General features: G+C 48.4%; 9 protein-coding genes across 9 annotated transcripts; 4 read left to right on the forward strand and 5 right to left on the reverse strand.

Moving 5' to 3' along the window:
• Positions 1 to 1,364: 1,364 nt before the first annotated feature.
• Positions 1,365 to 4,426, reverse strand: EDB91DRAFT_1346028 (uncharacterized protein; the record flags this gene model as incomplete). Its single annotated transcript, XM_041325869.1, has 7 exons — positions 4,260 to 4,426; positions 4,143 to 4,208; positions 3,539 to 4,063; positions 2,912 to 3,479; positions 2,092 to 2,854; positions 1,655 to 2,037; positions 1,365 to 1,584 (listed from the first exon to the last, which is right to left on the reverse strand). Exons 1-7 carry the CDS (start codon positions 4,375 to 4,377, stop codon positions 1,365 to 1,367), a joined length of 2,643 nt encoding a protein of 880 aa, XP_041179030.1. The 5' UTR covers positions 4,378 to 4,426.
• Positions 4,427 to 4,509: 83 nt separating this feature from the next.
• On the reverse strand, positions 4,510 to 6,077 carry EDB91DRAFT_1346029 (uncharacterized protein). The gene is made up of 4 exons (XM_041325870.1): positions 5,787 to 6,077; positions 5,384 to 5,735; positions 5,239 to 5,331; positions 4,510 to 5,188 (listed from the first exon to the last, which is right to left on the reverse strand). Exons 1-4 carry the CDS (start codon positions 6,002 to 6,004, stop codon positions 4,733 to 4,735), a joined length of 1,119 nt encoding a protein of 372 aa, XP_041179031.1. The 5' UTR covers positions 6,005 to 6,077; the 3' UTR covers positions 4,510 to 4,732.
• Positions 6,078 to 9,891: 3,814 nt separating this feature from the next.
• On the forward strand, positions 9,892 to 11,016 carry EDB91DRAFT_199147 (uncharacterized protein). Its single transcript, XM_041326396.1, has 5 exons — positions 9,892 to 10,126; positions 10,183 to 10,271; positions 10,326 to 10,364; positions 10,414 to 10,558; positions 10,609 to 11,016. The coding sequence occupies exons 1-5, from the start codon at positions 10,087 to 10,089 to the stop codon at positions 10,788 to 10,790; spliced, it is 495 nt and encodes a 164-aa protein (XP_041179032.1). The 5' UTR covers positions 9,892 to 10,086; the 3' UTR covers positions 10,791 to 11,016.
• A 40-nt stretch (positions 11,017 to 11,056) lies between these two features.
• Positions 11,057 to 11,992, reverse strand: EDB91DRAFT_1123844 (uncharacterized protein). Its single transcript, XM_041318337.1, has 5 exons — positions 11,973 to 11,992; positions 11,692 to 11,913; positions 11,438 to 11,637; positions 11,320 to 11,383; positions 11,057 to 11,269 (listed from the first exon to the last, which is right to left on the reverse strand). The coding sequence occupies exons 2-5, from the start codon at positions 11,851 to 11,853 to the stop codon at positions 11,210 to 11,212; spliced, it is 486 nt and encodes a 161-aa protein (XP_041179033.1). The 5' UTR covers positions 11,854 to 11,913; positions 11,973 to 11,992; the 3' UTR covers positions 11,057 to 11,209.
• Positions 11,993 to 15,488: 3,496 nt separating this feature from the next.
• On the forward strand, positions 15,489 to 16,396 carry EDB91DRAFT_1080773 (uncharacterized protein; the record flags this gene model as incomplete). Its single annotated transcript, XM_041315279.1, has 4 exons — positions 15,489 to 15,718; positions 15,964 to 16,006; positions 16,201 to 16,263; positions 16,343 to 16,396. The coding sequence occupies 4 exons, from the start codon at positions 15,489 to 15,491 to the stop codon at positions 16,394 to 16,396; spliced, it is 390 nt and encodes a 129-aa protein (XP_041179034.1).
• Positions 16,397 to 17,127: 731 nt separating this feature from the next.
• Positions 17,128 to 18,288, reverse strand: EDB91DRAFT_1050541 (uncharacterized protein; the record flags this gene model as incomplete). The annotated part of the gene is made up of 5 exons (XM_041313539.1): positions 17,128 to 17,405; positions 17,460 to 17,706; positions 17,759 to 17,899; positions 17,961 to 18,043; positions 18,090 to 18,288. The coding sequence occupies 5 exons, from the start codon at positions 18,286 to 18,288 to the stop codon at positions 17,128 to 17,130; spliced, it is 948 nt and encodes a 315-aa protein (XP_041179035.1).
• A 118-nt stretch (positions 18,289 to 18,406) lies between these two features.
• EDB91DRAFT_1123864 (uncharacterized protein) lies at positions 18,407 to 18,842 on the forward strand. Its single transcript, XM_041318338.1, has 3 exons — positions 18,407 to 18,564; positions 18,614 to 18,643; positions 18,700 to 18,842. Exons 1-3 carry the CDS (start codon positions 18,431 to 18,433, stop codon positions 18,731 to 18,733), a joined length of 198 nt encoding a protein of 65 aa, XP_041179036.1. The 5' UTR covers positions 18,407 to 18,430; the 3' UTR covers positions 18,734 to 18,842.
• A 902-nt stretch (positions 18,843 to 19,744) lies between these two features.
• On the reverse strand, positions 19,745 to 22,420 carry EDB91DRAFT_1123875 (NCS1 nucleoside transporter family). Its single transcript, XM_041318339.1, has 14 exons — positions 22,084 to 22,420; positions 22,014 to 22,026; positions 21,881 to 21,960; positions 21,630 to 21,819; positions 21,547 to 21,576; positions 21,413 to 21,488; positions 21,081 to 21,358; positions 21,002 to 21,024; positions 20,704 to 20,953; positions 20,578 to 20,657; positions 20,450 to 20,525; positions 20,305 to 20,385; positions 20,120 to 20,248; positions 19,745 to 20,065 (listed from the first exon to the last, which is right to left on the reverse strand). The coding sequence occupies exons 1-14, from the start codon at positions 22,215 to 22,217 to the stop codon at positions 19,853 to 19,855; spliced, it is 1,653 nt and encodes a 550-aa protein (XP_041179037.1). The 5' UTR covers positions 22,218 to 22,420; the 3' UTR covers positions 19,745 to 19,852.
• A 492-nt stretch (positions 22,421 to 22,912) lies between these two features.
• On the forward strand, positions 22,913 to 25,365 carry EDB91DRAFT_199664 (kinase-like domain-containing protein). The gene is made up of 7 exons (XM_041326399.1): positions 22,913 to 23,104; positions 23,156 to 23,213; positions 23,259 to 23,355; positions 23,403 to 23,500; positions 23,553 to 24,359; positions 24,421 to 24,943; positions 25,003 to 25,365. The coding sequence occupies exons 1-7, from the start codon at positions 23,072 to 23,074 to the stop codon at positions 25,145 to 25,147; spliced, it is 1,761 nt and encodes a 586-aa protein (XP_041179038.1). The 5' UTR covers positions 22,913 to 23,071; the 3' UTR covers positions 25,148 to 25,365.
• Positions 25,366 to 25,847: the final 482 nt, after the last annotated feature.

The following is a 25,847-nucleotide window of genomic DNA, read 5'->3' on the forward strand; positions in this document are numbered from 1 at the left end:
CATACAAAGGCTCAATGGGCCATTCCATTAATGATGAGATTGATGCCAAGGATTTCCCAACCCGTTGGGGCACCGCTCAACTGGTCACTGACTTCATCAGTCCTCTCCTTTTTTCCTGTGCCCCTGCACACCCTCCACTTCCTTCCTTGGGTCTCAATTGCTACTGTGACAAGCTTATGACCTTGCATCCCCTTGACACTGAGGAATTCACGCATTACAGGCAGCCAAGCTCACACTCCCTCTCTCCATTCCTCTCTGAGTACTCTTACTCATTGGATTCCCCCTTATGTTGCTACCACTCCCCCAGGCACCCAAGCTGCATCTCTCAATGTTGAAGGGGCATATTGCACCATTCTGATCCTTCCAGATCACAAATGCTACCTGGTGGTATGTTATCATGATAATTTCTATATGGATCATAACCTTCCTTTTGGCACTGCCTCCACAGCCAGTCTCCAGGGTGAGGTCACCAACACCACCCAGGACATCTAGGAACATGGGAACATTGGTTCTTCCCAGACCCAGACAGACCCTTTCTGGGCACCTCCAATGACATCCTCTATTGATACCATTATGATTTGTGTTTTGCCAAAGAGTACATTAGTCCAATCAACATCCCTTGGCATCCAACCAAAGGCACTGAATTCAGCAATGTTCAGGATTACATTGGTTACACATTTGACTTCCCCAATTATTCTGTTGCCCTCCCAGACTTCAAGTGCATCAAATATCTTACGTGCATTCAGTCCTTCCTTCATAATTATGAACATAGAATGGTTCTCAAGTGTGACACTGAGAAAATCGCAGGTACTCTCACCGTTATGTGTTTCGGTCACGAGACTCGTTGCTTGCTTATTGGTACTTGATCAAAGTTTGTCGGACTCCTCCTTTTTCCTTTCTAACGTCGTGCTGGTCTTTTCTCTCACTGTCAGGTACTATCTAGCATTAACGATGTATTAGTACTCACAAAGATCTTTTCTCTCAGCCTTCAGGTCATCGTTGGTTGTGTTTGAGTCGCGCCTCGATTCTGAGACGTCTGACACAACTCAACGAGATACCCACAAATCTGACAGCTGTTGCATCGCATCACAGTTCACTCAGGACGACAGAACAGAGCATCACTTGAAGAGCTCCTCAACGAGCCCCCTCAGTCTTATTCACAACGACGAAGTGGTGCTAGAACATACTACAATGCAACGCACGCAATGCAAACTATAGAAACGTGATATCAAGAGTAACAAAAAAGGAAAAAAGAGTATGAGCGTTCGCAGAGACTTATAACACATCAGTATCAAGCACAATAAGCACATAGGCACAAAAATCGATAATCGAAGCTCGGTAGAACGCGCCTATCGCGCATCCACCTACTGCCAATATTGACGACTCGGTTGGTATGGGTAGAAATTGCCTTCCGAGTTACCCTGCACCTGCGGGTACTGTCCTCGCACGCCACGACCAGCAGCTTGCTGTTGCACGCCGACGCCTTGTCCTGAATCTTTGCGGTAAGCAGCTTCAGGCGACCCGCTCTGCGCAGCTACCCCGCGACCCAAGAATCCTTGCCCGTGTCCATACAACTGCCTCTCACTGGGCGTATGGTGGTTGTTTTTGCGTCTGCTGCTGCGGCTGCTGGTGGTACGAGATGTCTTCGGCATACCCGCCGAATCCACGCTGTACGCCCGTACCCATACTCAACCCGTCATTCTGCTTCGAGGGCTGGTGTTGGTGCTGGAACATCGCTGGCGGAGTAGGAGCAGGGTACTTGACGAACGGCGTGGGATAACCTTGATTGTAGGGAGTGCCATAGTACTGGCTTTGGGGGTACGGATAGAAGTAGGGCATGGGCGGCGCATAGGGTTGCTGTGCATTCGCAGCAGCGGGCTGCGACGACTGAGACGCAGAAGGAGGAATAGCCGACGAGGGAGGTTGCGAATGTTGATGTTGGTGTTGAGAGGTAGGAAGGCCCTTGACATCATCATGACCCAGCACATTGCGGTTGCCTCCAAACCCTGGAGACTGCGCATATGAATCATAAAAGCCCTGCTGCACATCCGATCAGAACACAACTACAACAAGTCAGGGGGGTGTACTAACGCGTTGATTATCAGTGTAATATTCGCTGCCACCAAAGCCGCTAAGGTGACTCCCTTGCGTTTGGTGCTGCTGATGCTGCGTCCCGATCTGTCCAAATGGACCCATACCGGCACTCATAGATGCACTGTAATCCTGCTGCTGAGGAGGCGTCGGCGCATTGAAGTACGGTGCATCTTGCCGGAAGTAAGCAGCAGACTGAGCCTGCACCTGCTGCGCAGGGCTGTACTGTTGAGACTGCGTTTGTGGGCTGTCAAGGTGCAAGTGCGCAGCATACGGTTGTGGCAATTGCTGAGGTTGATGCTGGGGTTGATGCTGAGGTTGGTGTTGCGGTTGGTGTTGAGGTTGGTGCTGCGCCTGTGGCTGCAGCTGGTGTTGAGGCTGGTGTTGGTGCTGATGCTGAGCCTGAGTCAGATGCTGCGGCTGCGAGGGAGGCTGTTGCGTAAAGCTAGTACTCGAAGGCGGAAGCGTAGGAAGGGACATCGAAGGTGCTAGAGCATGCTGAGGTACTTGCGGGATTGGTGCTGCAGGTTGGGGAGGTACAAATTGCGCCGTTTGCGAAGGAGGTAGAACAGGTTGCACCGGTGGAGGAGGGAGAACAGGTTGCGCGGGAGAAGTAGCGATAGATGAAGCAACAGACGCAACAGACACAGGAGTACTCTGTTGAGGTTCTTGTTGCTGAACGGGAGCAGGAGGCGCAGGGGGAGGGAGGGACTGCGTGACCTGCTGTGGGGATGGTTGCTGTTCAGCTACAGGAGGTTCCACTCTGCCCAAAACACATCAGCCAACTATCTTCATACCAATTCTTGATATCCCAACTCACGGCATAGGTTCAATAACATCTCCACCAAGACTCAAACTTCCAAACTGCATGCCCATTTTCTCAAGACCAGGCATAAAACCAGTCGACGAAGGCATCACAACAGCCTGATCTATTCCCTTGTACTTGCCACGAACCGCAGGACGCGAAGAAAGAGACACAGGCGACTTAGACCTCGTCGGCGCATCCTGCTTTTGAATTTGGGCTGGAAGAGCCGAGACCGAGATCGAGACAACGGCCACAGGCTCGGGTGCGGGAGCAACAGGTTCCTCTTGTACGACGGGAGGCTCCGGTACGGGTTCTGGCTCCGACGTTGGCAGAGGGTGAGATGAAACCCAAACGTCTACAGGAGGTTGATATTGGGCTTGGGGTTGAAGTGAAAGAGGCTCGTCGTCCCATTCAGGAGGCTGGACGGTTGTCGGGTCTTCCCAGCCCTCTGATGCTGGTTCTGCATCGCCATTAACAGCTGGTAGTGACGGAAGGAGTTCAAGAACCGGTTCAGGCGCAGGAGGGACAACTGACGGTGCTGCTGGTGCGGGAGGCGATGCTGCAAACTGGCTTCTCTTGTGGTCTGCGCGTAAGCAACGATCAGCTGTCAAATGTAGAACCATGTTCATAGCCGATACATACTTTGCAATCTGAGCCCACGAAAGTTTAGAAGTCGCCGGGAATTTAGCAGATAATATAGGAGGTTTAGGCGCAGCAGCCACAGTAGTACCCCAACTAGTATTACCACCCCACGGAGTAGAACTCGAGGGCGGTGATTGAGCAGGAGCCGGCTCAGCAGGCGCAGACTCTGAAGGCCAAGTCGAAGCTGCAGTCGATTCATTTGCTTCCTGCGCAACACTCCAACCTTCATTCGACTCTGGTTTATCAACAGCATGCTCAGTGAGATCCTCCACCTGCGCTGGCTTGTCTTCTGGAGCGGGACCTGAAGCTTTGGAACGGGAAGCATGACCATTAACAGGAGGTGCACCCCGAGCGCCACCACGACCACGACTGCCTCTTCCGGGACCACCGCGTCCCCCGCGCCCACCTCGACCACCACGCGAGTCACTACGCGAGGACACTTGGGTCCTTTGATGGTGCGTGCTGAACTACAGGAGTCTTTTTGTCTTTTTTGCGCGTAAACCGAGCCCCATTGTTCCGCGTGCCCTATGGGTCGTTACAGAACCAAATCCAATGTGTCAAAACGCAAAAGAAAGAAAAAGAAAAAAAAAGAAAAAGAACACACCTTCGCTGATTCGAAATATAGCAAGATCAAGGTCACCTCCAACTTCATTGAGTAAAGACTGGAGATCTGAAAGTATGGAGTATTAATGGAACGTCGCATCCAAAAATGAGGACGCACCTTCGTTTGACCAAGTGGGGAATAGTTCTTGGAGTGTTGGGACGTGAGGATGGAATTTTGATTCCGATGAAGATAAGGGCTGTTTGTTTCTGAACGCGGCTGATTTATAGGAAGACATGTTCGACAAGGACGAGGACGATGACGGGACTGTCGAGCAAAAGGTAAGGACGACGGGTGGAGTTTGAAAATTCTAAAATACTCAATTATCGGTCATAACATTCAGCAAGACACCCCCTAGATGGGGGGTTGATGCGGGATGATATCGGTATATTGAATGGTACAGACAGGACGTAAAACATTGCCAGCATCAATGCTGGAACAGAGACAAAATACTCCAGGTCATAGACTGTCAATAGGTAAAGAATAAATACAACGGTAACAAAACAGCAACTCAAACAAGGACAAAGCAAAAAAGGACACTAGTCATGATCTATGAACGGGTCGTCATATAGCATACACAAACGCGCAAAAACTCATGACTCGGCGGCGACAGAGACGAGGGTGTCTTCAGGAGCGATGGTACGCCTAGGAGTACCTGCGCGCAAGCGGGCCCTTGACTCGGCAAAAGCGCTGGGCGCAGAGAAAATGGCCTCAGCAAATGCGAATGCGACTACAACGGATGCTGTCAAGAGGCGCCATCTCTGACCGATGACGTCTACACCTTGGAGAGATTTATCGAGGGTCTGGAAGGGGTAGACGACATGGGCCGCAAGGCGAGCGATAGAAGCTGAAAGCGAATCGAGTGCAATGACTCGGGGGATCCGAACAGATGTAGAATTGGCGGGATGGAAAGAGACGAGGAGGCCGAAGACGAGGGGGATGATGATGGTGGGTGCCGACCAGTGAAATAGGACGGTCCAGAAGGATAGTTGTAAGAAGGTCTGAGCGGGAGGGTAGGGGATCGCTAGGTGAAATGAGCCTGAGGCTAGCTAGATGGAGGTTGAACGCGTGAACTGGTATGAGTGTTAAGAAAGCTAACCTCTGCAGTCTGCCATGGAATAACCATGTAAAGGACATAGAGTAGCTCGAGGAGAGCAGTAAGGAACCAAATATTGGTAGAGTCCGAGAGCGCCTAAACAAAAGGTCGTAGTGTATGTGATTCTCTATAGGAGAGTGACACTTACGGCACGTGTAGTCAACAAAGTGATCCGAGTACGCTTCTGCACGCTGATTCGGAGCCTCGTGAGAGACTCCACGACAGCATCAGCAATAGGTTTAGAGACTGTACGCGTTTTTTGAACGGACGCGACAGGTTGAGCATCATCTTGTCTATGCTGCTCCTTCTGGGGAGAAGGTTTAGCGGGCGAGGGAGTAGGCTCGACTTCAGGGGAGATGGGAGGGTTCTTGAGCATCATAGACACGTTCCGCATATCGTCGACAGGGGTTGTCTCACGTGGGTCAACTGGGACGGTACGACGACTGCGAGTGACTTGGGGGCTCTTCTCCGATTCTTCTGGTGAACCGGGCACGAACCGACTGCCAAAAGCAGATAAGAACGAAAAAGCTAATGATATAGATCGTACTGACCCTAGAGCAGGTTGCACGCTTTTCTTCCTCTTCCCATACAGACCCGAGAAGGTAGGGTCATCTTCGTATTTGGATTGGTGTTTCTCGAGGTGACGCTTGATTCTACCTTGTAGATCTTCCCTAGTTCCAGCGTCACTTATCTGGAGAGCGAGGGCTATAGCTTGGAGATCTGCTTTCTTCTTTGAAGGTATTGTACCGCTGAATGCTATTGGAGCCATGGCAGTTAGATTGTAAGTATGCGATGTGTTGATGTTTGGACGTCGACGTTCGCGTCAACAATGAAATCACGTGCGTCGCGAACGGGCGCTTAGTAAGTTAGCCCCTCCTCTTAAGATCGAAGTCACTTCCAGCATCTTGCTGTTACTTACTTGCGATCCAAAAAATATTAAACCAATATCATTTCGGGTGCGTAGAAAAATTTACTGCCAGCACTAGGATTTCATTTATAATAAAGAACGAACGAATGACTGTCACAGTGGTCTACAGATCTGTCCAGTAGGGAGACTATAAGACTGCTCCTCTATTGTATCAATTCCGAGGCATCCGAAGTTCCAAAATGCAGCTTATCTACTTAGTTGCGGCATGTAGACGGATCATGTGTATCGGTTACATGCTGCCAGAGTCTTTAACAAGGGGATCTACTAAGCGTGAATTCAACTGAGGACAAAATGGTCAGTTTTCACTCTGCTTATCAGGAACGAACGTTTATACCTAATCTAAGTACTGTCTCCCCTAGACAGGTCATGGTTTCGGGCGCGGTTTTCTGCTTTCTTGCATGATGACGATCGGTTACACTCTTTTCTCGTTTAACTTCTTCCTGACTCCTCCCGACTTGAAGATCGAAATCCTCTACGACTTTTGTGTCTCAATTATTAATTGCCGTCTACTGTGCATCGCGGGCGTGTATAAAGGCACGTTCAAGCATATTTTTGAAAAAAGAAAAAAAAAGTCTCTTCTTTTCGTACGTCAATTACTCCTTGCCCTCCTCCCAATCTCCCAATATGTCGCATCCACAGGACTTCGTGGCACTGTTGTCCCTTCCGAGGCAGTTGCACCTCCCATACTATGACTAACTGGGATGTCTGACTATCAAACCCACACGTCCAATCCGCCAGATCATGCCTTTGCCTTCAAATGAAACGTACCAGCGAGGGAAATCGGCCCTGTGTGTTTGAGAGACAAGCTGAGTGTGCTTTACTTAGGGTGCTTTCTCAGCTCGTCCCTCGAACCAGGTGCTATCATAGAGAGAAATGAAGTCTGCTAAGGCGCTCTCTGGCACGTTTTGGCGCTCTTTATCATGGGCAAGCATGCTCGGTTATCCGCTGGGACAATGCATGAGCTGTTGTCTCAGATCGCTTTGACTGTACTCAGAACTCCCGTCTGTTCGCTGAGTTTCTAGGGCGCTACTTCCATTTCGACCCAGAACATTGCGGTCTTGACACGTCCGTTGTTTCGGTGACCCAGAGGATGAGCACCGTGTTTGGCACTTGCTCAACCTTGAGGAGCACACTGCTCTATCGTTATGAGGTCCCCGAAGAGAAACTCGCTGAAGATGAGGGGCATGGGCCCATGTGACCTCATCCGGGTGAGTGGCACTGGTAATGTCATGCCCCATGATGCCTTTCACGTGTTTCACACGTGCGTATGGGGCGCAAAAAATCTTGCACGGTGGTGCCCTTCTAATACCGTCATCACACATGATGGTGGCTTTCTCATTGATGGAACTTCTGCAGAAGATCGTTCACAGAAGAAGGGCAAGATAGTGGTGATTCTGACCACTCTCCTCGACAGCATGATCGAATGGTAGTACTGTCATTGTGTGTTGTTACTCAATATTTACTGACAGGGCATTTGGCGATTAACGGGGCGCGACCCAGGTTAGGACATGAAGAAACATGTCCTCACCTCAGTCGACCTCCATTACTTGGACAATACCACGAGCGCTCTTACCCGAGCTGAATACCTGAGGGATATATTTGCTGAAGTTCGTATTAATGAGAAGGGTACAGCATCCGGTGGAGAGCAAATGTGGCTTCGCGTTGTCACTGGTGCATACATTCCCGCCGATCTCACCTTCAACAAGGCATCTTCGCTGTCGGAGTTGTTCCAGGAGATTGCCGCAGTCTTCCGATGGCGATATGGGAGGAAGAGCGTCAGTCTTTCATCTTCGTCAAGAATATTGTGGGGCAAGGGACGCCAACTGACACAGTGTGCGCCTTTTACATGCACAAGGAAGTTTGAAGGAGTTCCCCTGATACCAATTTGCTTTGTTATACAACACAACTTTTAATCTGCCTCACGCGAGATGAATCAAGACTAGTACTATAATACGAAATGCATCAGCTAGCAAGACCAGCTAGTAAGGAGGGACCTGATAGGCTTAATGCATCACAACTCGAGGGTAAGTACTTATTAGTAATTACTAAAGCGTGCAAACTTACACCATTGGAGGTATTGCATTTCTAGGGGGATCGACCTGCCATGAAGTGGTGATAGGTTGGAGACCGTGACCTTCGTCGTAGTACCGATATAACAATATTCAGGGATGAATCAAAGAGTACTACTAGTCACACTTGTGATTCCGATTCGCAACTTTGTTATACAACACAACACGTCATACTAGTAGCAGGAACCCATATCAAAGACTCAAACTCCATTTTATCTTTAAACCAAGACACTAAAAGTCGAATTAGGATCCGACAAGAGGGGCTCGTTCCTCGTCGCTGGAGGTGGAGGTGATCGTGGATGTGGTTTCGCTTTCACCTTGGTCAGACATAGTAGTACCTGCTGATGTGTCCGGAATGATCACGATGAACTCGACATAAAACTTTGATCATACCTTTGTAATTGAGTATTGCAGAAGATTTCGATGAGATTTCGATGAGGAGGTCAAGATATCTGGAAATTTGGTCAGACAGGAGGAAATACCACACCACTGGCAGACCTTGGACTCACTTATGTAGAGCGAATGAAGGAGCGATAGGGAGCTACAGTCGCGATATCGCTTATTTATACGCACAAGCCTGAGATCTGAGCTCAGATCCAAAAGAACAATTATTGCCTGCAACAAGCAACCAAGCTCCCAGTATGTTGGACCCGAATAGCAGATCTGACCTTACGTGCGTCAAGTCCAAATGGATATCTCCATGGGGTTTGTGCTTATCTATGTAGTGGCCCAGGTGTGCTTCACAAACACATTTTAGTTTCGATAGTGAGAAATGAAGGAACTGATCCCCACTAGAAAACACAGATCAAGTGGATTTGGCAGTCTGGATCCGGAGAAACAAGTAGCACCGAACCTATAGATAATTGCTCACCACCGTTCACTATGATGACGCTGACCCTCACTGTTCTGCAGGTTATGGAGAATCCAAGCGCCCGACGACGGCTCATCCCTGACAAAGCAGGCGAGCAAATGCGAGAAATGAAAAATGGAATCGTGCCCCTCAGAACAGTTGATCAGATCAGATCAGAAAGCAGCCTAATCTTATATTACAATGCGGCGGCCATTATCTGTGCAACGACGTGGCTCTTCGATTGAAAAAAGTTAACGAACCATTCCTCCAATTCACTTGCAAGGAGAGTCTGTCGCACTGGAGCATTCTGACAGAAGCTGCAGATGCAAACCGTTAAACTTGAGGACAATTAGTTCATCGACAGAAGTTCATCGACAGACGTTCCTTGGAGGCGAAGGATTGTTCGTAACTCCTTTTGCAATGGAAGTGACCGTCTGTGACAGTGTGGTGTACCAACTTTCGTCATAATGGCTGCAGCGCTGATCACGAGGCGGTGAGTTGCAATTACACTATTATGGTTCACATTACTCGCATGATTCAGTGGGGAGCCTATCCCCTGAGGACGTACAGAAAATCGATGCAGTAGTACAGCGAGAGTGAACATGAACTGCATCACTTTTTATAAGTTCAATCAGGTCTCTAACTCGTGTGACTGACAGCGTGACCCCTTCTTCAGCGACAAGTTGATGTCACATCCTCAGATGAGTTATGCTGGAGAAGAAGTTTTACCCATGAAAAAAGACGTCGGTGAAATTCACAGAGAGTCTAGGAATTAAAGTAGCGATTCTTGATCCCAGAGCAGATTGTACGCTTTTCTACCTCTTCCCATATAGACCCAGCGCTAGAAGGGCGTCGCTTATTTGGAGTGCGAGGATAGCATGTAGATCATGGTGGTTTCGCGTCAACAATAACATCACGTGAGTCGCGGACATCAGATACACTTCCCGCTCGCCCTGCCGCAAAGATTATCGATTATCTCTCGTCCCCTCTTCGCTTTGCTAGTCATGCGTACTTTCTTTGCCTTTCTCTTGCTTGCTGGTCAAGGTCAGTTGTCTTACTAGTACTCTCTCTCTCCCTCATCCCTCATCACGTCATCGTAGCTCTTTCGTTATCGATCGTCCTCGGTTCTCTCGGAATTATCGATGAAACCCAGTTTCTCAACGTCACCGACACATACCTCTTGACTGACGTAAGCTCATACATCTATCCCCTCATCTCCCCTCTGCTAATCTTTAGCTATTAGTGTCAGATCCCGTGCTCCAACGCAACCGCCCAAATCGCCGTATGTCCTCATCCCATCCCTTCTTCATCTAATCTTTCCCCGTCCTCAGAACTGCACTCCCATTGATTCCTGTTCATGCTCATCCAGCACAGTTACCGCCATCACATCCTGTGAGCAATGCATGTTCAACGACTTGATCGCCAAGTTCGCAACAAGCACTGATCCCCGTGCTGGTTCATCCGCTGCCCTTACTGGTACCATCTTTCTTCTACCATCTCCACGCTTTACTGACCACTTCGACCAGCATACGCTGTCGCATGCTCATCCGCAGGCTTCACGGTCCCTTCCTCCTCCATTACCTTGTCCCTCCCTTCTAACTGGGATGGTCCCCTCGGAGTTAGCCTTGGTACTACTTCTACGGTTTTGATAGTGGGCGTTGCTGCAATACTTGGCGCCGGCAGTCTTTTTCTACTGTCCAATATGTGAACAAAGTGCCACATCTGTCTCGGTTAGCAACGATTATCCTCTTATTCGTAATAATAATGTGCTACTTATGTACGCCTGATGAAATACATCACGCCTGTCTTTACACCCAAGGAAGGGATTCATGTTTGAGTTGGCAAGGAGTATAAGTTAGGAAGACTCGAAGTCTGCGAGAAGGGCGCTCGAAGGAGGTATCGGACTACGTTTTACTTCCATTTGCTCGATTCAAGTTACGACCGACCTTACTGACCTAGAATGCTGCATGTCATACCAAGTGACCATGTCTTTTTTATTGGGAAGCGACTGAACAATTCAGCACCGCCAGCATTTGCATAGACCTATCGTACAACATTGAACGTTTGGAAAACTACATGATCTCAAGAAACTAAGTGAATACACGACACGACTCTGTATCCCAATGCTTATTCTTCGACCGGCACGAATTGCCACGCTTGGGGTGCAGCATCTATGCTGACCCCGACCTACGCTGGATTAATCAAAGACACTTTATGAACAAGGGATATACACGCACCCTGTCTCCTACGACGAAGTTCCACGTGAACTCGGGGCCTACACCATTTTGCTGCCTGCCGATACTGCGACCCTGGAGCTTGAGCATGAACGTTAAAACAAGGATAATCGTTACTCACGTGTAACCCCCTGCGGCTGGTCTGATAGTCCAGACTTGGTCTTGGGCAGGGTCGGAGTCAAAGCACTTGACATAACCTCCATAAACAACCCCATCATTCACGCGGAATGTATTCCCCAGTGATATTTGATCATCGGATGTGGTGATGACGCACTGTCTCTGGGGGTCGTCGTCGCCGCCGTCGTCATATCTCACGGTCCACTACACTTGGCGTGAGCGCTCAAGGTAGCAGGAGCATACAGTCCTTCAGCTTACCGTCGTGTGGGTGATCGTAGGATCAACTATCTCAGGATCGACTTGGATGGGGAGTGCGAAAACAGCACCTGCGCCTCCACGGACAGTGACGCGCAATGTAGACCCTACTACCCCGGGCCTGGTAATAAAAAAATCGACACCTTCTGCAGGATAGCCAGCCATTGAAAAAATATGCGAGCTGGTTTGAGTGGATGATGAGACCAGTGATCATGACTGCCCTACCTTTTTACCCGCGATTCAGACCCAGCATTTCAATCAATGCCTCCCATTGGTCTACTTACATGTCCAATGACATGAACTCAAGGCAGACAATTGGGAGTCTGACTGCAACTCTCGTCATTCCCATAACTGATTAAATTGAATCGGCCGGGATTATCGTTTGCCGTTGATACAGGGGTACACATTTACCTGAGCTTTCTGTCAAAACGAGGAAGCGAATGCGACTGGAACCAAAAGTCTTACCGAAATTTACAGGCGACAGTTCCGGCCCTTTTCATCAAGAGGTCAGCTGAACATACCGAACTGTCAGAGATCAGAAGGGCATATCCTACATACTTATCGAAAGTGTGAGAATACCCCGTTTCATTCAGAAGTCAATTACTTAGTCCATTCCAACTGTCACCGTTCGGGAAGAGGGATGCGAAGAGAATGATCATATATTACACCCGCACCTTGAGTCAAAAGGAAGCTTCAGCCTCGAGGTGCGGAGCAAACAGCTGACCAGTGGCTCGAGGCTCTAATTATTTTAGCTCCACTTTAGCTGAGCATCGTGTGCGTGTATGTAACATACGGTCTGAACGAATGCCAGCGTGAGGTAGACTCGTAACCATTCTGCCTCCCTAAGCGTGAGGGCTTCGGCAAATTCATTGGCTGAAAACTGGGGTTCAGGAACACTACGAGTAATTGGATATACCACGAGGCGCTCATTACAATCGATGACTTGAATATTCCCCTCGCAGGGTTCTTCAGGTTCATTGCGTAGTAACGTGAGTTGGACAAGAGACCGTACTAAGGACAAGCGTAGATTTTTAGAGGATGTATAAGAACATCGAGGGTCACATACTGGTTGGTCGGGAACGACGGTGATGAATGTGTGTTGAGATCTGAGGCAAGTGTCCTATCCGTGGACATGGCTCGCGCAGTGACTAGAGGAGAATCTGAGTATCGGAGTTGTACGTAGTACATAAAGTACGAGCGGAGCTTACCGAAATAGATGACGGACATGCTCGCCTCCTCAGAGTGAACTATCTTAGTCTGTCCGTGAATACATCCCACACAACCAGAGAGTACGAGAACATAAGATTCTTGACAACGTGTGGTTTCTTCGAGTTGCTGCGGAAGTTCCCTCTTAGTACATAGTTATTAGCTCTTCAGGCTAGCGGCCCGTGGAAACTTGTTATGTGTTGGGGCGTTGAAAAGATAGTAGAACGCGTACTAATACAAGATTGGGCCTGCTTATGGTATTTACCCATGTTGTGCCCCTGACGACATTGGGGTCTGGGGTTCATTAGAATGTAGGACTACGGGAGCTAAGAGTCGGAGGAATGTCAACATCCGTGTTCTTTGCGAAATGTCTGATGGATTGTAGCTATTGCAGATTTTTCGAGTCGTATGTACTTACTTGAACACGATGGACGGTATGAATTACACCATGAAATCAACGCAGGCCGCTATCCTCTGCTCCTTGAATGATACTGCAAGATTTAACCCTGTGCGTCCAAGGTTGCGTCTCCTAGGTTGGAGACCTCAACCCCCATTGTAGTACCAATATAATGTTCAGCTTAAGAGTACCAGTTCCATTGCGATACCGCTCATGATTCCAATTTCCAACTTTGTTATACAACACAGGACATCATACTATCAAGAATACGCTGCCCACGCCGTCACACGCATCACCGACTGCCATCCACTAGACCCAAAACATGGAAGTCTCCTCTGGCTCAGGGATTACAACCGTCTGCGGCTGCCCATCCACGAATTTGGTGCATGTTTGTCGTAAGGTTCGCACCCAGACACAATGATGGCCTGGTTCAATAGGAATGAAGCGCATCCTCGGCACGGATTCTTCGGGCTCCATGAAATTAGTGATGCTGACATGGATCACGTTTGGGGTATCGTTGTGAGCAATGATAACTCCTGGCATGGTAGTACCTGCATGTGTGTCCAGAATAATTATTTTGAACTTGACGTCAACCTTTGAGCGCACCTTTGCAATTAAGTCTTGCGGAAGATTGAGATGAGACTTCGTTGAAGAGGTCAAGATATCTGAAAACAGGGTCAGACAGAAGGAAGTACCACATCAGATCTCAAACTCACTCAAATCGATTGAAGGAGCAATGGGGGACTGCAGTCGCGACGTCGAGTATTTATACTCGCAGATAGGGACTCTCTTCTAAGCTCAGATCCAAAAGGACAATTATTGCCTGCAACAAAAAATAATAATAATGCGAAGCAACCAACTCCATGTGGATCCGACGAGCAGATCTGACCTTACGTGCGCCAAGTCAAAATGGCCCATCTAAACTGTATCCTTCCAATAGGGTTTGCGCTTATCTAGGGGTCCAGGTATGCTTCATAAGCATGTTTTAGTGTTGACAAGTTAGAGGTGGATGAAGCAACTGATCCCTGCTAGAATACTGATCATATGGATTGGCGCGGTTTGTATTCGGAGGAATGATCAGCACCGAACCTATAGAACATTATCGAGCCCCCTCAGAACGGTTGATCCAATCATAAAGCAGCCCGATCTTCCATTACAAGATGCGATGGGGCGCATTGAGTAGGACTAAACCTAAGGGATCTAGTGTATACCGGCTTAGATCTACGCATACGCAGACGGCGATGACAAACACGCTGAGGGCAATGATTAATGGGGCTTGAGCACGAGAAAATGGTCGTATTTGATATTAGACATACACAATTATGTAAACACAACAAAATAATTCGTACACCCATAATAGTCAGGAGTTACAAACATTCCTTGATTTCGCTTGCGAGGAACGGCACAGGTGACAAGAGTAAGTAGTCTTCTGATATAGAGATCTTCCCGGCAGTGCCCTGACGCTTTCATTGTAAAAGAAGGTAATACATTTCTGCTTGCGAGGAATGTAACATCGTCGGTACGGCACAGTGACTGCAGGAGCCTCGGTGAAATCAAGTTTGATGGTTTACGTCTACGGCTACTAGTACCAGAATGGTCCACCCGTTCAATGCGCCTCATGACGCATCTCGTAATGGAAGATCAGGCTAATTTCTAATCGGATCAACCGTTCTGAGGGGGCTCGATAATGTTCTATAGGTTCGGATTAATTCTAGCAGGAATCAGTTGCTTCGTTCACTTCTAACCTGTCAACACTGAAACGTGCTTGTGAAGCACACCTGGACCCCTAGATAAGCGCAAACCCTATTGGAAGGATATGGTTCAGACGGGCCATTTGGACTTGGCGCACGTAAGGTCAGATCTGCTCGTCGGATCCACATGGAGTTGGTTGCTTCGCATTATTTTTTTTGTTTTTGCAGGCAATAATTGTCCTTTTGGATCTGAGCTTAGAAGAGAGTCCCTATCTGCGAGTATAAATACTCGATGTCGCGACTGTAGCCCCCCATCGCTCCTTCAATCGATCTGAGTGAGTTTGATCTGACGTGGTACTTCCTCCTGTTTGACCCAATTTTCAGATATCTTGATCTCCTCATCGAAGTCTCATTTCAATTTTCTGTAAGACTCGATTGCAAAGGTGCGCTCAAAGTTTTACATCAAGTTCATAGTAATCATTCTGGACACACGGGCAGGCACCACTATGGCAGCAGCTATCGTCTTTAACAACAACTCCACCGCAGTGGTCAACGTCAGCATCACTAATTTCATGGAGCCCGCAGGCTCTGTGCCGGGGATGGAGTTCCTTGCTGTCGACCCAGGCACTCAAAGGATCTGGCTGCGAACCTTAGTTCAAACATGCACCGTGTTCAGAGGCGCACTCCCGGAGATCAATGTCATTGAGCCTGGGGGGAACGACGCTATTGATATCCAGTAGATGCAGTTGATGACAACGTGTTCTTGCTAGCATGATGTGTTGTCTTGTATTGTGTTGTATAACAAAAGTTACACCAGTAAACTTGCTACTCTGTACACGTTTCGATCGTCAACACGTCAACATTATAATTGGTACTACGGAGGTCGGTTTCCAACCTATAAGATGAAACGCCGCACGCGCAGGCTGGTATCAGAGGCTGAACGTCTGTCTTCAACCGCGGTATTACTTATTACAATTACAGTGTGATCATCGATGCAAACGGCTTTGGATTTGTAATGCCCCATGTAGGTGATGTATATATCACCTGGCTGCATACCTCTCGCACTATCCTGGCACTCGCCCTGCCTTGATGCTTGGCTCCTCTATTAATGTTGCCACCTTTCCGACTCTCGCCGTAATGCTTAGTTTATATTTTGTCTATCCTGCTGCGTTTGTGATGCATCCTATGATGTATAGTTTGTCGTGACCATCACTATAGTACTCTGCACCCAATGAGATGCGCACATATTCCATCCCGCCTGGGCACTCCTGTCCATGGTATGTAAGTCCAAACTCGCTACCCAAGTCCGCGTGTACGTTGTCTTACCAAAGATGATTAAAATGGGTAGACACCTACATAGCGCTGCCTGCTGTTTGGCATATGCAATATAGCCGTTGCAGTCAGCGACGTCTAACTCGTCCCATAGCATTGCTTCCCATTGGAAAAAATAAAATCCTTCGCTTCTCTTCCTTCAGTGGTTCAACTTCTTCTGCCCACCTCATTGTTCGTGCACGAGCCTTGCACCACTCGATCCGCATGAGACATCATTAAATTTTGCATTCAAGCAACTCCTCACGATCTTCTTCGCTCATAGCCGCGCCTCTCATTGTTCATATCAACGACAGAGTTCTTTGTCCCTTGTATCTCACCGTCGAGCATGTCACGAAGGAGATCAGCGACAACGTACCCCAAAATCCACGCGATATCAAATAAAAGGGTTGTGTACCTTGCCAGAGTGTTGTAAGAGGGCTTCTAAAGCTGCTGCGAGTCGTAGGCAAGTAGAAGAGGACATGCAAAGAAAGATAAATGAAACGAAACACGGACCTTGACATTTTACCTCGAATGCATCGCCTTACTTGGCTCTGCATGGGCATTGGAACAGTGTTATGAGTGCTGCAATACACATGGAGTACGTTTGTTGATGCAGCCGAAGGTACTGGGAGGAAATAGTGGTGACTCCTTACATTAGCGCCCAGCATCTGCAGCTGCAAGGTCGAGTCGTACGCCAACAGTAAGTGATAGCTATATCCAAGAAAGACGGCGCCGTGAATTCCATATAAGAACAAAAGTGTGCCCGCCCCTGCGATCTTCCATCCGACAACGTAAGGAAGATGTCCAGAAAGATAAATATAAATACGAAAAAGATTATTTCCTCTCGTAGTCTCTTGAAAGGTCAATCTCGCCCTTCAAGTGCGTGTTAGTAATCTTGGCTTGTCGTTGTCGTGGCGCGGCGCGTTTGCCCTTCTTCTTATTTGACGGTGCTTTGGGGATTGGCGTTTCTTCTGCGGTAGCCTGGAGACCCTCTGTATATTCCGTCAGACAAAAAATGAAAGGGAGGGGTTCGAAATACGTGCCAGCATGCAGCGCTTTGAGCAGGTCAACGTCGTTTGGCACCTTCAGCGAGTGCCACAGATCGAAAAATTCTACAGGGAACATTCAGTAGGGGGGTTATACCAGGCAGCATAGCCAGAACTCACCTTTCTCGACTTGCTTCCCCCCACTCTCGTCATCCGGCTTGATCTCGTTCCAAAACACCATCCGCAACTGACCGTCCTTCACCGTCCTTGTCACAAGAACCTCCCCCTCTTTCTCCAGTTCCTCAATAGCTTGCGGCGCCTCTTTCCACGACTCCTTCAGCGCACGAACAGGGATACCGCCTCCTTTCCGCGTCTGCCGTTGTATTTCTGTGAGGAGGGCAACTTTATTCCGAAAGCTGAACTCATGCTATGCTATGCGTCAGCACGGTTCTGGTCTGCGTCGGTGAAGCGGGACACACGCGATACGAGTAAAGATCAGTCTTCGGATCCCACAAAATCCGATCGTGCGATTTGAATTTCTCCAGCAGGACCATATCAGTGTCTAGCGGCGTGTCCGTAACGATCGCTATATCCTGGAGACGCATGGGATTATGCGTCGACTATGTACATCCCAAGCTCATCGTTAGCATAGTTTCAATGGTCAAAAAAACACTGTATTACCTTCAAATGGTCTATCGCATAGACAAGCTGTGTATTAATATTGGTTCCAGTTCCAGTGTCCGCAGGTTGTGAATACACGATATCTAGAGAATAGGAATAGGGTCAGAACACTTGGAAAGGTACAAGCACTGGATCGAGACGTGCTCGGCTTCGGTCGTTTCTTCTTAGTAGCGCTTGGTGTCGCTTCAGAGGTGGATGCGGAGACTGATGCAGATGCAGATGTAGATGCAACAGATGGGTTGGGTGGTGCGGGCTGCGAGTGCCATGAAGTATAGTCCTGACGATGAAGGACTCGTTTGAAGGCGTCAGCATCTTTTCCGAGAGACATGGTGGTTGACGAGGAAGAGCTGCCTTCTGTGGCTTGCGCACATGTCAACATCCACACACATGCACATTAATTGTATTCCAGCTGGGACTACAGTATTCGGCAACCATTGGTAAGCATCGTACTTCAAGTCACAAAGGACCTGATGTTCATTGCGTCAGGTCCATCTCTCGAGATCCAGAAGTCTACCCTGAGCGCGTTCAAGCCTCAACGTTGGATTGACGACCAAGGTCGCCTGAGAGACGATTTAAAATTCTTTGTCTACGGGTTTGGTCGGCGGTAAGCCCCATCTTTCAGTTATTGGTTCTTTGAATGACATTCCTACCAGTGCATGCCCCGGCCAACATGTCGCTAACAGGTACAAAAATATCCTTCCACGCACATCATATTCCGAACTCACTTCGACCAATATAGATCGGTATTCATCAACTCGCTCCTTATTCTTTGAGCCTTCCGGCTTGCTCTGGATCCTACGAAGCCGTTGTATGACATGGGGTACATGAACGGAGAGATGTCAAAGCGACCATGCGCAATTGAGTTTGAGGCAAAGATTCCGGACACGGAGCTCAGGCGCATGATGCAGAATTATCCCGAAGTTGCATGAGAAACCTTTACGCTTGGATGGATCGCCCCGAGAAGACAACGAAGAACCAGTTCGGAACGAATCACCAATTCGCGCACGCAGCATCACTCTAAGACTCATGGTGTCAGGCCTTGTCGCCTTTGTGAATGTAGTCAACTTATACATTGTTGTTTCACTTTTCCTCACAGTCGATGCACCTGGCCTTTACCAGACTGACACTCGTCCACATATCCTATTCGGTGATGTTGACCTTAAAAGACTTGCTTCGTCTCCGTTCCCATTTACTGGTAAAACCCATCTGAGCAGCCGGCCCGATATCTCCGTCAAAACGTCATTCCGACGTCCCGCGTCACGACCAATCTGATGAGGGGCGCAGCGCATTGCTCTTCCACGCACCTCCATCCCACGGGACCTGCCCTATTATTAGACAAAGGACAATAGGACTGGAAGCCAAGGAGATAACCCGCTATGAGGTGGACTGAATTGACAAACCCTTGAGGTATTCTCTTCAGTTTGGTCCCCATACATTTGGCTTGCGCTCGAGCACTTGCTGTGGATCGTACGATGGCAAAGCGTACTAAGATCACGGGTGAGACCGACGGACCTCTGGTGGTGAAATTCAAAGTCTAGGTGACGTAGATATATTGCAGGAGTTGAACTTGAAGGACGGGCGGCTAGGATCCTCTGATATGAATGACAGGATATACGAATCTTCTGCGGTGGAGACATTCGACGAATTTTACCTCCCGAGGGTAAGTTTCCGTCAACTGGGAATTTACATTCAAAGTCCATCCTCAGTCTCCCTTAACCAGACCGATCGAAGGAAGATAGTCATTCCTTCGTATCAAGGTCTCTTAGGTGAAGCTTGGCCGGGCTAACTATTCTACACAATCGCCAGCCCGAAAAAATGCTAGTCAAATCTCGCAACGGTCAATCAACATTGATGGCGGAGAGATACATGGTATGCGAGGTATTACGCATGTGTTACACCTGCATTTCAATGGCCTCCACATCTACGCTCTTCTTATCCTCGCCTTCAGTGCCACTCTCCACGGTTTCTGTGTGAGATTTTATGCCCTTTTCATACTGCTTGTCTATGGGCATGGCGTCGTCCGCAGAGATTAGGACATCAACATAGGTGCCGCGAGGAGGGAAGAAGTACGATGTAACGTAATAAACCAGCGATGCGACCACAAACTTGCATAAAAAAGGTGAGCAAGATACATGCGAAGGAGATCAGTAATGCCGTACCCCATACATCCACGCGATGTCGAATAAATGGATCGCATATCCTATCTTGATAGCTGGGTTGATCGAGTTGATAAGGCCGGGAAGCGTGGGCCCAACTGTCACCACCATTGCCAAGACCGCGCGCCAATTCTAAGCAGACAAAAAATATCATGAGGCGGAACATTGCGAGTAGCATCAAAGCTTACAAAGCCCGCGGTGTAGCGATATCGTCCTGAAGGGTCGTACATAGCGGGGACATCGACACAACCTTTATGCACTAGGTAAAACTGTGTAACGCAAAGGTTAATCAACGACCAGACGCAAGCGGGCACGGCTGTAAGTTACACTCACATCGGTGACCATGATACCAGCAAAGGGGCCTAGGAAAATGGTATATCCATCCATGAAATTCAGGAACCCCGCAGCACTGTCGGATGATGATAAGGACTCCACGGACCATGCAGAGGGCGAAGACTGACTTGGCGAGAATCTCCCATGGACACAGAGCCCAACCGCCAATAATGGCACACACTATTTGTCCGCGCCTGATGTTGATATACTGTTTCAAATGAGCAGTTGTTTGTGGAAAGGATATAGATGCTAACCTTGGGACACAGAACTGTCATATCGTTTCCCGCCCCGAGTGAATTGGCACTGATGTTAGTACCAATAGTTGTCAATGCGAATACGAAGGAGGCGAAAAAGGCTGCGGCCCGATTCTCCCAACGATCGATTAATAGAAGAGGGTTCCACAGGACTTCGCCGTAAAGCTGTATTCCAGCACTAGTCACAGCAATTCCGACAAAGCTGCACAGTGTAAACACGACGGGTATGACAAAGGGTTGGACATATTGACTGAAAACCCATTAGACAGCAATGTGGATCTCGGATTGGAATTCATACGCTCGTTCATTCTTGGCATAGCGCTGTAGTATTTCGTGAGCAATTGTGGACAGCAGATGTACAGACGTTTCTGGCTCACAGTGAAATCCGGAATATTGACCGATAAGCTGGCATAGATTCCCAAGGCGCTGTTCATCGCGCTGAGCCATTCCCATGAGAAGTAGCTGCCTCCGATAGTTGCATGTTCGGAAAACAAGCCCTCTGAGGCAGGGACCTTTACAAACGCCCAGATGACCATTCCCAGCCACGCTATAGGTGTGAGCACACCCTTTGCGAGGAACAACCAACGAATTTTATGAGGAGAAATGAAAAGAAACGGCAATTGGATGATCCAGTAGAGAAAGTAACATAGCAATCCTGAAAATTTGGTTGGGTAAGTATATCACAAGGGCCGCAAGGGAAATGATGCACCAGAGCTTGTAATATTTGAGGAGACGGGTAGTTGATTAGGCATCCTTGCAATCGAAGGCCAAATGGCTTTGAGCATCTGAAGCGTATTTCAAGTCAATATGTACAAAAGGTCAGGAGGATACCACTCAATGCACCTGGTACACGCATTGTGACCCGTTGTATGTCTAAATGCATGCATAAGCACCCTTGTCATAGAATGCACTCCCACAATCATTACCTGTATACCGAACCAAAACATAGATAACAAGACGCGACTGAAAACAGTGAAGTAACTGAACCAGAACCCGAAAGATGATCGATTCAACACAGGGAAGGCGACGTGGAGACGAGCGCCTATTGTACCAGTCAAAACCATCACGACGGATATAATCGCATAGGCAGCCGCAATGCACGGCATAGCCTGACGCCTAGTAGTTAACGTAGCATCAGAGCGTTGTCGGGGCGGAGGACTGGTTCAAGCAGTCATACCAAGATAAACCGATTGCAAGCATGGAGCTAGCTAACTCCCAAACTGCGAGATTAGTGGCATCAGAAACCCAATAGGATATCTAACAAACGGCATCAGCGAATGTGTAGTAATAATGGTCACGGGATGCCCTACATAATTCCAGGTGCTGCGAAGAATCATCGAGTGAATCATCAGACCTGAATGGTGTGACAGTCGTACTTACGTCCATGTTCTCAGACGAGGAGGAACTGGATCCATGTCCTTGTTGCTCCATCCATTGTTCGCGAAAGTCGTTTCTTCACGGTCGAGAGCCCATCTAGAGGGCGTGAAGAAATCGACCAAACCTCCACGTTGCATGGTCAGCGAAGAATGAAAAGAGTCCGCGATTTAAAGTCAGTGTACTTCATTATATACTTCCGCAACTGTACAGGTGACCTCTATAGCCGCTTATTTAAGTTGAGATAAGACAAAGATAAGAGTTCAAAAGTTCACAGACCATCGAGACGCCGTTCCAACTTTCAAATTTCCAAGAACAACTTGGTTGTGATAATGAATCGTAGCAGCGCACGGCTGCGCCACCGACCACATATTTATTTATAAGCCACAACCTGCCACAACACGAGTCAAGCATCACATGCATCACATCCGGAAGACACAGCGAGGCACATGAAAGCAGATCTTACTGCGGAAATGAACCAGACCATACTCAGAGGAAGATAGCTTGTGTAACCATACATAAGATATATACCTAGCCTTTAAATTTTAAACCGACCTGAATCCGATGTAGTGCAAATCCCGCGGAACAGCACAAGACCAAACAGACGGGTTCTCAGCTAACCTATTAACATACCATCGCACCTCTCTGCCGTCGGATTAATATTAAGGTCGACCTTTACCTTATCCCAGCTTATTGAAAAAGTTCCCGCCAAGTCCGAGTCCCTCAGGGTCCAAGTGTCCTTTCAAATCTGCAAGCTGCTTATTGACATTGGCGAGGTAAGCGACGGAAGATCTGCAGACGTTCAAACTTGAATGCCTAAAATGGAGAGCTGACTAATTGACATTTGCACAGAACCACGTGGGGCTTGTTCAGTCTCACAAACGGTCAGCCTTGCCTATGATGCAGGCCTTGCTTCCTGCACCGTAGTTGTCAGTTTGTCCATATATCTCTTTCATTCAAGCTGTAGGCCAGCAAATCTAGTTACGATCCACTCATGTCCGACCCATTTGACGTCATACCCTTCGAGGTACGTGCTGCTCCTATCGTCTCAAGTTACATTCACTGATCTTGTCAAAAGGACATCAAGGGGGAATGGAAGAAGCTAGGATCAGGCTCTTTTGGGAACGTTTATAAAGGTATCCTGTTCAATCAGACCCTCCTCCAAGCTAACAGGCGTACAGGATCATACCTGGGCATTGATGTTGCCATCAAGGAAGTCCTGCCATCCAATAGTTACAACGTCGCCAAATATTTTGAGAGGGAATGGAGACTTATGAAGTAAGTATGTGCTACTAGCTACAGCCTGGTATTGAGCGTCGCTTCAGAGAAGCTCGCCATCCAAATGTTGTGCTTTACCTCGGCCTGTCACGTGCCCCACCTCCAGATGGACGAATCTTCATCATATCGGAGTACATTGAGAACGGTGCGTCCATTTAAAGGTTTATCTTCTGCTTCCTTTGATGCCGTTCCTTTAGGAAATCTCAGAATGTACATATTCGATAAGACGAAACCCTTTCCGTGGCGTCTCCGGCTTTCTTTTGCTACAGATATTGCCCGTGCTCTCGCATACCTTCATGCCCGCAAGTGCATACACCGTGATTTGAAAGGCGAAAATCTCCTGGTCACCGCAAACGGCAGGTTGAAGATTACTGACTTTGGTTTCGCTCGAATTGCCGCCCGTAATGAAGAGGAAAGCAAACGTTTGACCTTCTGCGGGACCGACTCCTACATGTCACCCGAAATTCTACTTGGAGAAGAGTTCGATTTACCGACTGACATCTTCTCTCTCGGCATCATCTTCTGCGAGATCGCTGCACGGAGGTTAGCTGATGACCGCCATTTCAAGCGTGTTGGCCCAACCTTTGGGATTGACGCTGAGGAGGTGCACCGATGGGCTAGCCCTGGTTGTCCACCCGCATTCCTTGCTCTTGCGTTCGACTGTCTCGCTGAGGATCCAAAGGGGCGGCCCACCACTCGCGTCATTTTAGACAGACTAGGCGAAATCGAAGCGGAGGTTTTGTCGCGTCCAGACACGGATGATTTCCATGTTGGGAGCATCAAACTTATGACAGGAGGTAGACGCCCGGGTGCGGCTCCCAGAATCCCGAGTTTTGGCGCTGGTGTTGGGAAGGACATTAGGCACAACACGGCTTCCGTCAAAGAGGATGTTCTTTCCGCCCTATCTAGCAGCGAAGAGAGCAGCGACGAAGAGCTCGTGGATGCTATCCAAGGGTTGGCCGTCAGCCTGGATCCAAACAGTGATTGGAGCACGGTACCCAACGGTGAGATTATTGATAGAGTTCCCACGACTTCTGATAACGTGTTTCCTTTGTTGACACTCAGGACACTCGGGTGATAGCACCCAACCTCTCTTGGTTAGTAACTCTAGCACATTGTCAGCATACAGCACCACCGTTGTCGGGGCCCATACTCCCACGGTCGCAGATGTCATCCCACCATCATTATCCTCTGTTCTCACCATTCGGCCTGCACTCGACCCAAACGGAACGGCAGAACCCATTACGCCAGGCACCTCCTTGACTGATAACAGTAATACTCCAACGAGCGGTGACTCCATGCTGTCCGCGCAGAGTTATCAGACTGCTCAGTCATCCATCCAGCTTTCCACCGCAGCGATGAAAGGCCACTCATCCATGAGCATTCTTCCTATGTTACACCGCTTTACCTTGCTAAGACCTGGAACAAAGCGTACCAGCGGATCAGTATCCCCGACACGTCATGCCGATGGAGGATGGAACCCCTTAGAGCTGATCTTCTCTAGCGGACTACTCGTGCAGAAATGTGATATATGCTCAAAAAGGATTGGCTGGAAACCGGTTTTGGAATGTGACGATTGTGGTCTGCGGTACGTTCTCGACCGTGGCGGATCTGATTCGATCTGATTCATGATTGCCGTAACTGCAGGGCTCACGTCAAATGTGGAGAAGTTGCCCCTCGCAACTGTAACATTCAATCTGTCATTCAACCAGCCACTCATGCATCGTCACCCTTATCAAAGACAAGGAACAACGCAAAGAGAGTGTCCTTGCCGACTTCGATCACGCGATAGGATCTCTGCATGTTCTCAAATTAGTATTCTCGGGATTGAATCAAGACTGTTGCAATCATCACTTAGCTATGACCTTTATGGATTTCTGTCAAGTCACATACCACTTACATTCACAGGACGATAATAATACTACGTCACTGCTGAGTCACTCGATATCCTTGCCTCGTACTCGTTTGCCTACATTAATGTATCCCCAGCGTCATTCGATAATCCAAATAGCATTTGAGCTCTGATGCGTTGTCATTTCGATGGCGACGTCATTGACTGGACAATTGCGCCGACACGGACTATAGAGTTTACTCGTTCCTCAATGGCAGAACATGTTCGTCGATTCTTGACCAACAACTTTGCACCTGTTTAGGAAACACGACGTACGATCGAGACACGCTGCCGCGATTTGGGGCCTCTCTGGGCGTGGTTCTGGTAGCTGAACATTATGTCCGTGATAAACTGTCTCTATAATGCTGACGACGTTAGCGCAGCTCGCACACACGAACCACGGAGCCGAGGCACGTTGATCGAGGAAAAGGAGGTAGTTTACAATCAAGCTCCAACTCTTTGTGAGTATGTACTGATACACTATTCAGGATCGATTCATCGATTGCTTTCGAATCTTTATTCGGGAGTAGGAAGTAACTTGGTCGGTAATGTAATGATTAACCGTCGCGGTAGCAATAAATATACCTTGAATATCCCATAG

Source organism: Suillus paluster (genome assembly GCF_016628075.1).
Source record: "Suillus paluster strain FC165 chromosome Unknown EDB91scaffold_16, whole genome shotgun sequence".
Classification (NCBI taxonomy): Eukaryota; Fungi; Basidiomycota; class Agaricomycetes; order Boletales; family Suillaceae; genus Suillus; species Suillus paluster.

What these genes read in the sequence shown, in the direction of transcription:
- EDB91DRAFT_1346029 (XM_041325870.1), bottom strand. Translation starts at nt 6,004, where the DNA reads ATGGCTCCAATAGCATTCAGCGGTACAATACCTTCAAAGAAGAAAGCA. An exon ending in AGCGTGCAACCTGCTCTAGG is followed by an intron (nt 5,736 to 5,786) that starts GTCAGTACGATC and finishes TGCTTTTGGCAG; the next exon opens with TCGGTTCGTGCCCGGTTCAC. An exon ending in CTTTGTTGACTACACGTGCC is followed by an intron (nt 5,332 to 5,383) that starts GTAAGTGTCACT and finishes CCTTTTGTTTAG; the next exon opens with GCGCTCTCGGACTCTACCAA.
- EDB91DRAFT_199147 (XM_041326396.1), top strand. Translation starts at nt 10,087, where the DNA reads ATGCGTACTTTCTTTGCCTTTCTCTTGCTTGCTGGTCAAG. An exon ending in TCTCTTGCTTGCTGGTCAAG is followed by an intron (nt 10,127 to 10,182) that starts GTCAGTTGTCTT and finishes ACGTCATCGTAG; the next exon opens with CTCTTTCGTTATCGATCGTC. An exon ending in ACACATACCTCTTGACTGAC is followed by an intron (nt 10,272 to 10,325) that starts GTAAGCTCATAC and finishes TTTAGCTATTAG; the next exon opens with TGTCAGATCCCGTGCTCCAA.
- EDB91DRAFT_1123844 (XM_041318337.1), bottom strand. Translation starts at nt 11,853, where the DNA reads ATGGCTGGCTATCCTGCAGAAGGTGTCGATTTTTTTATTACCAGGCCC. An exon ending in CTACGATCACCCACACGACG is followed by an intron (nt 11,638 to 11,691) that starts GTAAGCTGAAGG and finishes CGCCAAGTGTAG; the next exon opens with TGGACCGTGAGATATGACGA. An exon ending in ACTTCGTCGTAGGAGACAGG is followed by an intron (nt 11,270 to 11,319) that starts GTGCGTGTATAT and finishes AATCCAGCGTAG; the next exon opens with GTCGGGGTCAGCATAGATGC.
- EDB91DRAFT_1123864 (XM_041318338.1), top strand. Translation starts at nt 18,431, where the DNA reads ATGTTCATTGCGTCAGGTCCATCTCTCGAGATCCAGAAGTCTACCCTG. An exon ending in GTCTACGGGTTTGGTCGGCG is followed by an intron (nt 18,565 to 18,613) that starts GTAAGCCCCATC and finishes CATTCCTACCAG; the next exon opens with TGCATGCCCCGGCCAACATG. An exon ending in GGCCAACATGTCGCTAACAG is followed by an intron (nt 18,644 to 18,699) that starts GTACAAAAATAT and finishes CGACCAATATAG; the next exon opens with ATCGGTATTCATCAACTCGC.
- EDB91DRAFT_1123875 (XM_041318339.1), bottom strand. Translation starts at nt 22,217, where the DNA reads ATGCAACGTGGAGGTTTGGTCGATTTCTTCACGCCCTCTAGATGGGCT. An exon ending in TCAATATTCCGGATTTCACT is followed by an intron (nt 21,025 to 21,080) that starts GTGAGCCAGAAA and finishes GAAATACTACAG; the next exon opens with CGCTATGCCAAGAATGAACG. An exon ending in ACATCGCGTGGATGTATGGG is followed by an intron (nt 20,066 to 20,119) that starts GTACGGCATTAC and finishes TTTTTATGCAAG; the next exon opens with TTTGTGGTCGCATCGCTGGT.
- EDB91DRAFT_199664 (XM_041326399.1), top strand. Translation starts at nt 23,072, where the DNA reads ATGTCCGACCCATTTGACGTCATACCCTTCGAG. An exon ending in TTGGAGCACGGTACCCAACG is followed by an intron (nt 24,360 to 24,420) that starts GTGAGATTATTG and finishes GTTGACACTCAG; the next exon opens with GACACTCGGGTGATAGCACC. An exon ending in TGTGACGATTGTGGTCTGCG is followed by an intron (nt 24,944 to 25,002) that starts GTACGTTCTCGA and finishes CCGTAACTGCAG; the next exon opens with GGCTCACGTCAAATGTGGAG.